This window comes from Hydra vulgaris, chromosome 03 (assembly GCF_038396675.1).
Source record: "Hydra vulgaris chromosome 03, alternate assembly HydraT2T_AEP".
NCBI lineage: Eukaryota > Metazoa > Cnidaria > Hydrozoa > Anthoathecata > Hydridae > Hydra > Hydra vulgaris.
This window is the reverse complement of record NC_088922.1, coordinates 15,465,000-15,481,482: the sequence shown is the minus strand read 5'-3', so window position 1 is coordinate 15,481,482 and position 16,483 is coordinate 15,465,000. Positions and strand designations below refer to the sequence as shown.

General features: G+C 27.3%; 1 protein-coding gene across 1 annotated transcript in view; it reads left to right on the top strand.

The window, feature by feature from the left end:
• The window catches only part of LOC100208454 (DNA-directed RNA polymerases I, II, and III subunit RPABC1), a 77,172-nt gene that overhangs the window by 10,727 nt on the left and 49,962 nt on the right, over window positions 1-16,483 (top strand). Inside the window, exons 2-4 of the mRNA XM_065792445.1 lie at window positions 4,719-4,807; window positions 13,408-13,469; window positions 16,038-16,095. Coding sequence (XP_065648517.1) covers window positions 4,719-4,807; window positions 13,408-13,469; window positions 16,038-16,095 — 209 coding nt within the window. The remainder of the gene's footprint in view (window positions 1-4,718; window positions 4,808-13,407; window positions 13,470-16,037; window positions 16,096-16,483) is intronic.

The following is a 16,483-nucleotide window of genomic DNA, read 5'->3' as shown; positions in this document are numbered from 1 at the left end:
TTTGCATGAGGTAAGATTAAACTGATGGAAGGTTATTTCAAAGACCACAAATCTTTGAGAAAGATATATTGAAGCAGTTAGGTGGTAGGGATGGTTTTTATGTTTAATAGTTTGGTTTACTTTATGCATGATTTATGTTTAAAGAGAACTAGAGTCATTTATAGATGCATCTAGCATGGCACCCCAAGCAATGTGCTATGCAGTTGTCTCAGACCCGTTAATTAACCTAAAGCAATAATGTTAGGCTCCTTATGTGGCCTCAACAATACACACCAAAAGCATTTACAGGGACACCATCCATGCACAACATGGTACTGTTAATACTTTGACATTTTTTAGCTGTTGATGGAATTTTAGTTGGATTTTAACATCTGCCCAAAATAAGTATTTTTATTGAGACACCATTTCTAGCCTTTACTCAACCAAGAGCTTTAAGGCAGGAGATTTTTAGCTCAATGCAGTTAACATCTGCCCAAGATAAGTATATTTATCGAGACACCATCTCGAACCCCAACTGAGTGAGCAATGCTCCAGAGATCCAGTCAGAACACTAACACGCATATAGTAACTTATGGGTAAGAGAGCACCCTGCTAGATGTTTAGACTAAACACAAACATAAATTTATAGTAAATTACAGGTAAACTAACACAGTAATTAAGGCACCTATAACTATATAAAAGACAAAAAAAAATTGTGTGTGTGTATATATATATATATATATATATATATATATATATATATATATATATATATATATATATATATATATATATATATATATATATATATATATATATATATATTTATATATAATAGTTCTAATTAACTCCCGGTAAGGCTGCAAGCTCCCACTATAAAGTTGGGAGTTACTAGAAAAAAAGAATAGTTATAGAGCCAGGAAACTGTTGACAAAAGACTTGAAAAATTGAAGGTTATATGAGTCAGGAAAACATGAAGACAGAAGAGTGTTCGAAAGGGTTGGAGTGTGAGGGAAAAAACTAGAGGAATAAAAGTTTTTGGAGCATGCAAATACAGATACAGTAAAAGAATGAGACTTTAATGAATGATGAGTCAAAGCAAGTTTTAGTTGATCGAACTAGAGATGTTAGCTCCTTTGAGCAGCAACCATGGTAGTATTTGTAGAAAAGAGAAAGAAATTCAACTTTACGATAATGAGAAAGATGCTCAGGCTTAGCAGGTCCAACTACGTTTACAATGGATTTTTGGACCTTGCAAAGAAGAGAAAGAGCATGAATGAGAAAGAGCATTAGCAGAACGAGCCAAAATATGACAGCAGTATTCCATACAGGGACAAATAAGAGATTTGTAGAGGTAGAGAATGGAATCAGGAGAGAGAAAATGGCGAGCACAATAAAGAGAAGCAATCTTAGATGCTAATTTAGCAATCGATTGTATATATGGTTTCCATAAAAGTAAAAAACAATAATCCAATCTTAGATGCTAATTTAGCAATCGATTGTATATATGGTTTCCATAAAAGGTTAGTAGAAAACAATAATCCAAGAAGACATAAAGAAGAGGACTCAGTAAGAGGGTTGCCATTTATTAATATAGGAATATTAACATTACTGCGATAGTTGTTTGAAGTAAATACTTAGTTTTGTTGGAGTTGAAATTTACAAGCTGCTGTGAGCCCCAATCTGTTAGAGAAGTAATATCAGATTTAAGATTAACTGCCTGTTCAGAATAATAGAAAAGAAAAAACTTTTTGTCAAGACAGGAGTATAAAGTTAAGTCTTCAGCAAAAAGAGCTATTTTAGATGGAAGGTTGTTGGGAAGATCATTAATGTAGATAAGAAACAAAATAGAAATTAAATAGAACCAAATAGTACAAAATAGGATAGAACCTTGAGGTACCCCAGAAGTTACTCGAAATAAAGAAGAGTGTTGGCCTTCGAGGATGACTTTAATAAAATGGTTAGAAAGAAACAGTTTGATAATCTCAAAAACTTTCCCAGATACACCATATGATACAAGCTTATTGAGAAGACCAGTATGCCAGACTTCTTGTCAAAATCCTTAAACACTCATGTCAAAATCCTTAAACATGTCAAGAGCAATAGCCCTAGCTTCTCAGTCTCCGTCTAATGCACAATAAAATCTATCATTGACAGCAGTTAGCAAGTCAGCCATAGAGCGAGAGGATCGAAAACCATATTGATTGTCTGATATTAAGTTATTTGACTCAAGATGGAATATTAGAAATTTGTTTATCGAAGACTCAAAGGCTTTGTTAATAACAGAAAGAAGACTGATTGGACAATAATTGAAAGGGTCAGAAGTTTTTGAAAATTGGAATAATAGATACCATTTTCCAGTGGGCAGGAAAAAAAGACTCACTCAAGAACTTATTAAATAGAGAAAATTGAAGAAAGTTCTGGAGAAAAATTTTGTAAGACTATGACAGGAATGTTGTCTGAAACACAAGTCATAGAAGAGTTTAATCGAGATATGACTTTAGCAATGGAAGCTGGAGTGATTTGAATGTCTAGCAATGGGTTAACCTGTGTAATTGGAATGGAATGAAGAGAATGGCCATTAGATTCGAGAGTCAAGTTAGAAGAAAAGTTCTTTGCAAATAGTTCTGCTTTATCCTTGCGAGAGGTAATAAGATTGGTCCCATGAATGAGAGATGTAATGTTAGACCTACCTTTGTTAACAATGCTGTTGAAAATTTTCCAAAAGTCTCTAGAGCCTAACTTCTGAGATGAGATACAAGATTTAGTGAACTGATATTAATGGATCTTAGCATCTGACAGCACCTTTTTACATTAATTTCTTGCAATAATAAATAGCCGTTTGTTCTCAAGAGAGTTGTCTTTTTGAAAAAGATGAAAAAAATAATAACTATTAGATATAGCAACTGCATGAGAGGGTGAAAACCATGGAGTAAAATGAAGCTTGACTTGGAACTGACAAGAAGGAGTAAAAGCTTCCATTCCTGCCTGAATCCAGGAGGTTATGTATGAGGCACATTTTTCAGCTGACAGGGAAAAGACATCAGCCTAAGGACCGTCACAAAGAAAATCACAAAAAGAGACCTAATCAGCTTTAGGGTAGTAGTAAGTAGTGTGATGATAGGGTGAGTCCGAAAAGAAAATACAAGATGAAATATTTAAAGAGATCATTGCATGATCAGAACCACCTAAAGGAGAAAAAGGAGAAACTGAACACAAGCTAGGACCAAAAACAAGACATAAATCATAGAGTGAAGGTAAATGAATTTGGTTTTTCAGGAAAATCATTCATGAAGTTAAATATCTGAGTAAGAGATTGAGAAATGCAGAAGTTATAGGCTTTAGTGCCAGCAGGGTCAGTGGCGTTAGAGCCAAGCCATATAGCGTGATGAGCATTAAAGTCACCAATAACAACAAAATTGGCAAAGGGGTAAAGAGTGCATGGTCAATTTAATCAGAAATTATATTTAAAAGAGTGCAGTCTTGGGGAAAAGGAAAACAATGAAGAACAAAGAGAAAGGTGATAGAGTGGAGAGGTCCTAAGTGGAAGCACATAAAAGAATGGTCAAAGAATTCAAACCTGATTTCACAACTAATAGGTAAATTGATGCATATGTATACCCCTAAGCCAAGCATGTGGCTATTGGAGTCTTTGCAAATCAAAGGATAGTACCCATCAACACTGAGATCAGAAAAAGGAATAGCAGAATTTAAATTAGTCTCACTAAGAACGGGCAAGTCTGGTGAATTTTTCAGGAGGTAAGATTCAACTGATGGAATGTTGTTCTGCAGACCACAAATACTAGTAAAAGATATTAAATCAGTTAGGTGGTGGGTAAGGTTTTTATGTTTAATATTTTGGTTTAATTTTGACATAATTTATGTTTAAAGAGAATTGACTCATTGATAGAGCACGGCCTCCCAAGCAATAAGCTATGCAATTTTCTCAGTCCTGTTAATTAATGCTAAGTTTTAACATATGGGTCCTTATGTGGCCTCAACAATGCGCACCAAAAACATTACAGGGACACCACCCATGCTCAGCATGGCACTGTTAATACTCTGATATTTTGCAGCAACTTACAGGTAAGTCAACACCTCATCAGAGGTTTAGACTGAACATAAACATATATATAAAGTAGATTGCATGTGAGCTAAAACAGTAACTAGAGCACCTCTAACAAAAGACAAAAATTAAATTGTTTATGTATAGTACAAAAATCAAATTGTTTTGAAAGTTTTTGTTCTTCTTTGTTCTTTCAAGTTTCACTTTTTACTTGAAACACTAACCCTTTGGTAAATGAATAAAATATATAAACAATAATACAAACTAAATAGGATTTTCACACATTTTTAAAATACCATGGTTTTACATTTATCTATCCACTTAAGATAAACTAAAGAGATGGAAAGGCAGTATCCAAATATCTTTACAAAGATATTTAATGAGAATATTTAATGAGTTTATCTTTTCTAATTTAAAAATGGTTTAGTAAAGCACTTAAAAAATGATTACAGCTTACTCTCTCTCTCTCTCTCTCTCTCTCTCTCTCTCTCTCTCTCTCTCTCTCTCTCTCTCTCTCTCTCTCTTTATATATATATATATATATATATATATATATATATATATATATATATATATATATATATATATATATATATATATATATATATATATATATATATATATATATATAAACTTTAATGAAGAGGTAAAAATTTCCATCATTTTGTTCTAGATGTGTCATGACAGAAGATACTTAGTTACACAAGATGAGTTAGATCAAACACTAGAGCAGTTTATAGAACAGTTTGGTGATAGACCAAGGTATGTATTTCTCTAAAGATCATTTAATCTTAAATTTGTTCTATCATATTTTAGTTATGGTTACTAACTAAAATATGATAGCTTGTACTTGTTTAATTACATTAATTAATATTAAGATAAAAGTGAAAAGAATTTTTTCTAATGTTTGAGCATTAGTTTGTTTAAACTTTAATTGAAGATTTTCTTATTACAACCATAGTATATTCAAAGAGATGTTTGAGCATTAGTTTATTTAAACTTTAATTGAAAATTTTCTTAATATAACCATATTATACAAGCAGTAAGCAACCTGTAATTCAGCTTTTTAGTAATTAAATCATTTATAACAATAAAAACACATTAATAACTTGATATATTATCTAAAAAATTAAATACAAATTTATAAATAATATTTTAAGTTTGACTCCCTATCAGCAATGTCATTGCTTATAGTTAACGACATAAAGACTGCATTAACGCCAGATAAGTTCTTTTTAAAGTCTCAACACAACAGTACCAGTAAAGGAAAGTCAAGTAAAGCCTGCAAATACCAAAAAAAAAAAGAAAAAAAAAATGAAAATTTTTAATTACAAAAGTATTATTTGCATTTTATTGTTAGTAGAATTAGGATAATAATATTGCAGAAAATATAAAGAACAAAAAATAGCTATAACAGCCTAGTTCTATCAACACAAAACACAGTAACAATAGCGCATAGCATAAGATATTTGTAAGCACACATTACTGTGTCTCCAGAATAATTAAAAAAGAAAAGATTATAAAAAGGATAGACAACACAACATAATAACACCACAACTTAATCAGATATTTTACTAAAACACTTGAACTAAAAAGATTTTATATTTTACAATATTTGAACAATCAAGGGACAATTATAGTTATTAATTTGAACAATTATATCATAAAATACCAAGCAACTTGTAAGATATTTCTTATAAATGATCATTATCAATTGAAGTATTAAGAAATATGCCAGAGTTCAGTAATTACATAAGTTTTAATAATTCTCCCTCTCATCAAAGTGAGAAAGAGGGAGAGAAAGAAAGTGCTTAGTAAGCAGCATGTTAAAAAAAAGTAAAAAACATGCAATAGGTAATAGTAACTGATTTTATTATGTTACCAGTAAACAAAAATATTTTTACCTTGATTAAAAGATAATTTCCCAGCATTTTTTAATTAAGTTCCGACTTCTCTCTGTTGACTAATGATAAATAGAGTAAACTTCACATCATATTAAATTTACAAAATTAAAACCATGTTTCAACAGTAAGCAAACTAATTTAGTGATTGATGACAAAGGCAACTAAAAAAAAAAGAAGAACATAATTATGATTGAAATTATAAAAAAATTCAAAATCATTTATGTTATTAATCTAAATATAACTAAATATATATACTATAAATCACTCAATATATTACTATAAACATATTATTATAAAAATATTACTATAAATAGAAAAATTCATACTTTGCTTTGTTCTCAAGTGTCTAAAGTAAAATCAAAATAACAGACATTAACTCTGCTTGACACTGAATTCTTGAAAGCAAGTTATCTGCTCGCTGAGTAGCATTTCTTACATTTCAACAACGATTAATTTCATCTTATCTATATCTATCTCTTTTATTTGACAACAACTATTTTTGAGTTGCCTATTACCATTTACACTAATAACTTCTTCAGCCTAATATTATCCATTTTCACTATTATCATTAAACATTTCCAATAATATTACTATTGTTACAACTGAAAAATAAATAAACGTAAAAGAATCTTACAAATTGTGATCTTTTCTAATCGAAGACTATATTTCAACTTAAAATTTATTATAAAACTGAGATAAATTCTCAATAAAACTTTTAAATGACTTTTGGGTAGACAACTTCCCTGAAAGCAGATGTAGCACCATCTCCAAGGAATACAACTGCAACTTCACTAACTATAGTTTGCAAATAAAAAATTATGTAAGCAAAGTTGATTGCAATGTTATTGCTTTCTAAAATTTACTGCTGCAAGTGGGTCAGAGATATACAGTTGATAGTGTTGGGGTAATATCTTGATCTGGCACAATGAAACACAATGAATCTGGCACAATGAAATACACAATGAAAAACATGACCACATATTTTAAAACATGGTGGCCTATGATTCATAGGTTAAACCACATTATCATTAAAAAAAGCAAAATAAAGACAGGCATATTAAATTCTAATATATTTTAAAAAGCCTAATATCGACCATCCAAAAAAAAAGAAAAGAATTTAAATCCAAATATCAAAATATTAATAGTCTAAAGTGGTAAACATATCTACAAAGTGATAAACATATCTACAAAAAAATAAATAATAATTTTCAAGTAAAAATCTACAAAAACCTGCAATCCTAATAACAAAGATGTTGTTTGGTATTAAAAACAAAAACACAATGTTAAATCTTACTTGGTTTCTTAAATAAAAAACAATTTTGAATAACTATTAGATGATAATAAATGCCTTATTTTGAATAACTATTAAATGATATATAAATGCCTTATGTTAAGCAATGTATTTTAAAAAAATCAAATGCAATTACTTCACAATATATAATATATAGGTTTATATAACCTCTACAATTTAACTCATTAGTTTACCATTGAGGTCAAAAATTAATAAACAAAAATTAAAATAATTTATTATTATTCAAATTAACAATTTTTAAAATAAAAATCTATAACAATTTAATTTAGCATTTATTAAAATTCATATTTTTTTGGCAATGTCAGTCAGTATATTTTTTATTTGAAGTAATTAAAAAAATGAAACCATTTAAGAACAAATTTAAAAATCTACATGTATATTCAGATACCTTAAAAAGAAGCATAACACAACATTTTTTTGACAACTTCCAGCAGAATTTTTTTAACTTTTTTCTATACCTTATTTTTTTATCTAAAAGAAAATGTACATATAGATACAGAGAAATATAAAATATACTGAAATATACGCAAATTTATGTAAATACACTTACATGTCCACAAATAATATTTTTATTTTATTTGAAGAAAAGGAAACAACTATAAAAATTAGAAAAATACAAACAACCAACAACAAACAATAGCAAAAAATTTTATAGTAAAATTGAACAATGAACAACATCAATTCCTCTTGAAAATAAAAATTTATCAGCTCTAATCCGCTTGCAGACCTTGCTTGAAAGGCCGCATGGAATACTGATTTGGGTGTAGAAAAGCCTAGAAACTACTTTAAAAATGACACTACTACTACTATTAAATTAGCGTATTAATATTTAGATTTAAAGAGATAAGTAAACAACTTATTAAAGTATTTTATTTTTGTTAAAAAAACTATTTCTCTAAAATTTTATATTGATAACTGTGGTACAAAAAAAAATGGTAGCATGTGTTCAGATATATAAATACTGTATGTAAAGTAAATAAAAAGTTTTCTTTACATATCTATATTTTTTTTTAATTATTACATTTCTGTATTTTTTATAAATTGTTCCAACCTTTATGAATTTATTTTATTTTGAATCTTTCTGAATCCATAACAAAAATGTTTTTTTTCTTACACAATGTAATTTTTATCAAGTTGTTAGAAGTATCACTATGCAAAGTTTATTGACAAAAACAATATCAATATATAAATAACAAAAACTAAAGAAACAGAGAATGGAAAAACAATTGGACTTAAGCTAAAGTTGCAAACATATTGGAAGGAAAATAAGCATTTTAACATAAAACATAAAACATAAGTTTAACATAAAAAAAAGCAATTTAACATAAGTTATTGCAGACATCAATGTTCTTGCAGACATCAATGTTCTTGCAGACATAAATGTTCTAGGTATTTTTGTAAGCATAAGGTTGTTGCAGATACAGCCCTTGGAATTAGAAGACCTAACTGCTGACCTTAGTTTTGAGGTTAGCAAAAAATCGCCAACCTTGTTTTTATGTTTTGTGGTAACCCGTTTGTGTCAAAGTTTTTTTTGCCAAACTGATGCTGACCTCTAACAGTTTGAGGTCTGCAATTTATTGCATACCTTATTATTTCTAATTCTGAGGGTTGCAGATATCATTGTTCTAGGTGTTTTTATAAGCATAAATTTATTGCAGACATTAATGTTTTAGGTGCTTTTATAAACATAAAGTTATTGCAGATATCAATGCTCTAGGGGTTTTTATAAGCATAAAGTTATTGCAGACATTAATGTTGTAGGTGTTTTTACAAGCATAACTTTATTGCAGGTATCAATGTTCTAGGTGTTTTAATAAGCATAACTTTATTGCAGATATAAATGTTTTAAATGTTTTTATAAACATAAAGTTATTGCAGACATTAATGTTCTAGGTGTTTTTATAAGCATAAATTTATTGCAGACAGTATTGTTCTAGGTCTTTTTATGAGCATAAAATGTGTTACGCATAGGCTTAATGGGATATGAAACATGAAATTTTTAAAATTTTCTTTTTGTATTTATGGGTATTATCTTTTTTAAACATTTGCTAAATTGTTACAAATAATTTAGTAGATTATGTTTAAAAACTATTTTTGAAATAATCTACTAAATTATTGCAAAACTAGTTTAATTCAACAATTGACTATAATTAAATTAATTTATAATTTAAAACTTATAATTTTAAATATTTTTAATTAATTTTTTAAAATTAAATTTAATTAAATTAATTAAATTGAATTAAATTTAATTTATGATTAATTAAAAAATATTTATAAATAAATATTTTTAAAATGGTAATAAACAGTAATTAAACAACAAGCAATAAACTAACAGTTTTAAATATTGCAAGAATGTTGCCCTAGAAAATATTGCTCTAGAAAAATTGCCATAAAAAAAGTAATTATTTTAGCAATTTTTCTGTGATCATCAAGGATTTATTTGTTTGCCAATACAAATTAATCTTAAGATTTTTTATGAAATGGTTGCAATGTGCTTACATATGTTATTAAAACAAGTTTAATATATATGTGCTTATATATATATATATATATATATATATATATATATATATATATATATATATATATATATATATATATATATATATGTTAGTAAAACAAGTTTAATATTTTAACAGCGGTGCTTGAACAGGTTTACAAAGAATTTCATGTCTAGCAAAATGAAATAAAAGGGGTAATAAATTCTTTTAGGTTAATGGAGCAAAATTTTTAACACAAAATAAAATTTGAACAAAGTTTACTTGTAGGTACATATGAATAAAATTCATAGTCAATCAAGTTAACCCGAACAATCAAGTTAAACTCAAATAATACAATTAATTTTATTTTCTAGGTATAACTGAATATATATATCAAGTCTTCCCGGGAAGTGTGCGGGGTCGCATGCCTTGTTCGTCTACGCAAAAGTAATTTTTTAAGACAACTTGACCACGTTTTTTATATAGTAAGCGTTTTAAGAGATCGCAGCAAGATAAAGCTATAAGGAACAAAAGAATAAAACAGCAATATTCGAAGAAAAGAATCGAAGACTATATTAAATAGAAAATCTAAATAAAATAAGCTAAAAAAAGAAATTGAATATTAAAAAAATAAAATTGTTGTCAAAATAATAACATACCTAAATATTTTACTCTTTTTGTTTTCTCATTTTTAGGAGGAAAAGAATATAACTAAGATAAAAAAAATTTTCGATAATTTTTTCAAATCAGTATATAAAGAAAATACTTTATAATTTGTGCCGGAAACACGGACAATTTAACTTGTTTTTCAAATGTCTTTGCTTAACTTTACTGTTTTTATCAATGGACAGGAAAGCAAGAAAACTAATTGCTATTTACTTTAAACAAGTTTTTAATATAAAAAAATGAAACGATGCTCCAAAATCTTGTTTGCTAGTCATTGTTAATTTACTGAATTTTTTTAACTGAATTTTTAGGAGCCTATTAAAAACTTTTTTTTATGTTTTTAAATTTAAACAGATTTTTTTAAACATAGCAATATTAATGTTCATTATCTCTAGTAATTCGTATTAACATTGGAAATTGGGCAATATATAAGAAACAATTTCAGACATGCATCAAATGTGGTAAATACATTTATTAAAGAAACTATGTTATTCTTTTTTTTAACTTATTCCGTCATTACAAAATGTATTAATCAAAGAATATTTTTTACAAATAAATAACAGTTTATTTTCTTATTTTCCTATTATATAAGTATTCAGAAAAAATGTCAAATATAGCAAAAACATTTTTAAAAGCAAAAAGATGTAAAAACTAATAAACGTAATAAACAAACAAATGTAAGAAAAAAAATTAACAAAACTTATTATAGTGTGCATAGCAAATTAGTTTCTTAACTATATGGACTGATAAAAATCGTGAATAAATTGCATATCAAAACTTTCAATTGTTGTCAAATTGTTATAAAAGATGTTTTTTTCAACAACGACTCTAAAAAAAAAGAGTACAAAAGTTGTATAAAAATTTTATATTTTAAAAAAAAATTATTTACTTTTTAAATTGTAATTTATTTACTTTTTAAAATGTAAGTTTCTCATAAATGAAAAAATTTTTGTACAGGTTATTTTTGTGCATTAATTGGATACTGTACAATTCATTTACTACATAAACCTGGTATTAAAAAAAAAGATTATTGCAAGATATTGCAAGCTATTCAGATATTGATATTGAAAGGTATTTCAAGAGTTTTCTTTATAAATGTGGTAGAACTAGAACACTTGGCTCACAATCATTTGGTTTAAATCTACCCTATGCCTTTGGAAGTACCAGGCTTAATGTGTTTCTTTGTTCAGCAGCCTTGTTTAGCAAGGTTCCTATTTCAAAGTTTAGATTTGAGATAAAGTCAGCATAAATCAAAAGATTGAGAAGACTCCTTAACTTTAAAGGCAACCTTTGGAGTCATGGGGATGTGAATTTTAAAATATTTTTTTTTATACTTGTATTAGAATAACCTGCAAATTGTATTTCTGATTCTTATTGTTTTGATTAAAAAGATTAGCTTAAAAATATAAAAGTATAAAGATAAAATTTATTTCTCAAATTTTTTTAAGCCAATCATTCAAAGGTAGTGTGGTACAAGTACTAGGGATGTGGTAGAGAACTCTGTATAAATGCTTATGTTGCAAGTGAATAGCCACTCACATTTATTATGTTGCAAGTGAATGACCACCCACATTTGTTTTTTTGTTTTAAGTATTATTAATTGTTCTGTGTGTTCCATTCTTAAGCTGAATGATGTTCTAATATTTAAAATTTCATAGTCTTCATAAGGCATAATAAATTTTTTAGTATTTCGAATATAAGAACTTCTTAACCAGTTTGACATTTTTAAACAAAAAAATTTTATGCAGTTATATTTTTCAAGTCGGGTCATAGTAGTAGACAATATAAGTAGACAAGTAATGCACAAAAATTTATTTAATTTTGTTTAAAATCCATGTTTGGATAGTTTTGCATAATGACACTTTCTAATTTAAATTACTGTTAGATTATTTAAATTACTGTTAGATTAATTACAATGTTAGAGCAGTTTTTTACAACCAAAAGTGTTTTTTTTAAGTTAAGTTTTTTTTACAACCAAAAGTTTTTTTTTTAATTTTAGGATAAGAAGATTTTTTTTAATGTTTGAGCATAAAAAATACATACCTTGTTCTATCACCAAACTTGTTCTATAAACTGCTTCTAATATTTCATCCAAATCATCTTGTGTAACTTCTGCCATGACACATCTAGAACCAAAACTTTTACATCTTCATAAAAGTTTTAAATACATCTAATGGTGAAATTTTACAGCACACACAAACATATAAAAAGTTTTTTTTTGTTGTTGTTGCTCTTTCTGGTTTTGACCTGTTTTGCAGATCAGAACTGAGTATTTTTATTATGAACCATCCAAAGTTTACAAGCTCCTCCTGCCCTAACCAACAAATGATTTAAAGGTTTTATATTAGAATTTTTCATTCTCCTTGGTAAGTTTCATTTACCACGGATAGGGAGCTTCACCTGCCCCATTTCCTCTACTATTTAATATATTATTTTAAATGGTCTACTATTTAATATAGTATTTTAAATGGTCTCAGAAAAATATGTATTTTATAAACTTCTGCTTAAAAAACATTGCAAAAGACATTGTAATGGAATTGTGACAAAAAAATCATGATAAACTTGTAAAGTTATTTGATTCAACAAGATGTATATGCGAAATGTTATGTTGTAATTAAAGTGGTAGTGACTGTTGTCTTAATAAAGTCCAAATAATTTGTATATATCCTAACAAAGCAAAAATATTGCGCAAGAGCTACCTTTCCTACAACAGAGATATGTTACTTAATATTATTAAGTAACTTGTTTCTAAAAATAGTCTTACAGACTGTTTTAAATTACTTTAATAAAAAGAAAAAGAAATAAATGACCCAAATATTACTTAACTTATACAAGATCAATTATATATAAGCAAATATATATATATATATATATATATATATATATATATATATATATATATATATATATATATATATATATATATATATTTGAAAGTAATTTGAACGTATTAAGTTCAAAGCTATAAGTTTTGTATTTAAATTCTTCTTGTTTTTTTAGTGAAGGGCATCCATCACGTGGAGATATTTCAGTTCTTGTAGCTCATAATGATGACCCAACAGGTCTTTTTTCACTTTATCTATATACATATATATACTTACACACACACGCATAAACATAGGTTGTTTTTTTTGTTGAGAAATTTGGTTTTAACTTTTCATATAAAAGTTAGTTTTATAGTTTATGTGATGTCTAAGGTTAGTCTTATAGTTTATGTGATGTCTAAATATGTACATGTATGTGGTTTTTAGATAAAGATAAAAAAAAATTATTGTAGTTTCTTCATATATAATGTCTTCTTTTTTGGTATTTATGTTTTACATATATCACTACATATTAGCATGGTTGTCATAGTACTAATATATTTTTTTACTTAAATTTTTAAAATTTGGATTTTAATCCAGATCTTTTTTTATAATATATAAGATGCACAATATTAATAATTGGCTCTTTTTTTTGCCATATTAGATTTCTTTCATTAGTAGATACTGTATTTTACTGTTATTTTATCAGTGGCGTTTCATGCAGGGCTAAGCACACATTTATTAAAATGTGTAGACATTTATTATATACACACATATACACACACTAACTTATTTTAATGGATTGGTTTGAACTGTCCTAATATATTTCGTACACTTTGATTTTTTTAAATGTTGACTTTAATCCAACTTGTTTCTTCACGCTGTGGTCTTGTTTCCCAAAGTTTGTATTTTGGAGTTAAAGAGTTGAGAGAGGTAGTTTTTACTACTATAAGCAGCACCCTCAGCCTTGGGGCAGATAAAAATTTCAGACAAGAAGTAAAAATTGAAAAGTGATAAAAAAGAATTAATTTACCGTTATAATTTTTTAATCCTTTATATCTAGAAAGTACCTGCCTAAACCCTCAAGTATTGTTTTTCAATAACCCCCAGAGATAGCTATTTCAGTATGACAGTTAAGTTTCATGCAAGGCTAAGTATATAAAGATAAAAAAAAATATTAGTAAACCATAAAAACTGTGTTTTATTTTAAATTGTAATTGCAGTTTAAAATTGATTTTTTATTTAATGTTTTGTATCTTAATATTAATCAAAATAATTTTTGAGTTAAGTTTCTCAGAATTTAAGGCCCGTCTTTAGAAACCAATCTATAGAAACCTGTTAATTATAATGGATGGTTTTTTTAATTCAATGTGTCTCCAGTCAAGTTAGATCTTTCTGCTAGTTACTCACTTTCTTCTTATTTTCTTCTAGATTACCATAATCATTTTCATTTAAAATATGTGTTCCAATATATATTTTTTGACAATTACCGCTAACAAAATTACAAATAACATCCAGTTATTCTCTTGGTGAGCTAACAAATTACTTCCAGTTATTCTCTTAGAGATATGCATAAATTGCACTTTAATTTTAATTTTGGAATTCGCTTCCTTCATCTTGTTTTCCTGATTCATATAATTTGCAATCCTTTAAGTCATCTGTCAATCGTTATCTTGCTCTACCTTCTCTTATCTTCTCTTATCTTCAAACGTTCAATCGTTATTTAATCGTTCAATCGTCATTCTTCTCTTATCTTCAATCATTATCTTGCTCTACCTACTCTATCTTCATCTTTTCTCTTCCAGTAACTTCCAACTTTAATTAGTGGTTGCTTGCAGCCTTATTGGAAGCGAAGATGTTTAAAAAAAAATTTGCACCATAGCAAAAAAAGTTTTTTGCTATGGTGCAAGCAATACCTACTTTTTTGAGCATTAGAATTTTTGTATTGGTTTCCATCAAATTCTCCTTACTTCATTAGTGACTTGTAAGATTTGTTTGACCAGTCGGTAGCTTTTAAGTAACAAGATTGCTTTGTTTAAGGTTATCAAATGGTCAAGTATGTTGTTTGTACTTCTGAGAGTGGTGCACAACCTCATGATTAAGAAAATATCAAAAACTTATAAATTGACATAGTAATTGAAGTCTGCTGATTATTTTTTTTCCAGAAAAAGATTAGAGTTTTGGCAAGCTCTTAATTTTTTAGAATTGGCATTTTTGATAACATTTTCTTGCTAAAGTATTATTTAATCCATTTATCATCTGTAAACTTTTTTTAATACAGTAGAAGTTATTGTTCCTGCTGCATTAGAAGTAATTGTTCCTGCTGCATTAGAAGTAATTGTTACTGCTGTGTTAGAAATTATTGTTCCTGCTGCATTAGTAGTTATTGTTCCTGCTGCCATAAAAGTAATTGTTCCTGCTGCATTAGGAACAACTGTCTGAATATTTTCTCATCTATTTTGAACAGGAGTTAACACAGCTGACACTTTAACAGAGGAAAAAAAAATTTTAATTCTTCTGGAATTCTTCCTAATAAGAAAAGAATACTGAAACAAACAACAAAATAAACATCTAAAATAAGACACTTCAGTACTAATTTACAATTATAAACTAAGTTAATTAATTATTAATAAATAGTTATTAAACTTATAACTTCAATTTAGCTATATAACGAAAATGAAGTGGTTTATTTATTCTATTTATTTCTTATAAATTTGATTGCTCTTCTGTGTGATGAATTAATTTTATATTTGTTTTTTTAATCTATATTTATTTTTTTCTAAATTTTAGAAACTAATAAAAATTAATAAAATGTATTTTTTTCAGATCAAATGTTTGTATTTTTTCCTGAAGAAGAAAAAGTTGGAATAAAAACTATTAAGCAGTGATTATTTTTTTATTTTTCAAAAGATTTAAATTGTTTTATTACTTTTAAAGTTAAAATAAATTTTTTATTCTACAAAATATTAAAAATGATTTAGTTTTTAAATGTTCAAATTGATTTTAATGTGTCTTTTTTTGGGTTCAAAGCAAATGTTCAAAATCAAAAGGCTTACTACCAGGGATGTGGTGGGATCGAACTCGGAAATTCTTGCTTTAGTGGTGAGCAGTCTACCACTCACCACCATCGCATTCAAAAACCTTTCTGGGTTCAAAGCAAATGTTTAAAATCAAAAGGCTCAAACACTGTTGAACTTTATCTTGTTTCTTTTCCTAAAAGACACTTATTTAAAAAAAAAAGACCAAGTATTGCTGACTTTAAGGGCCATGAG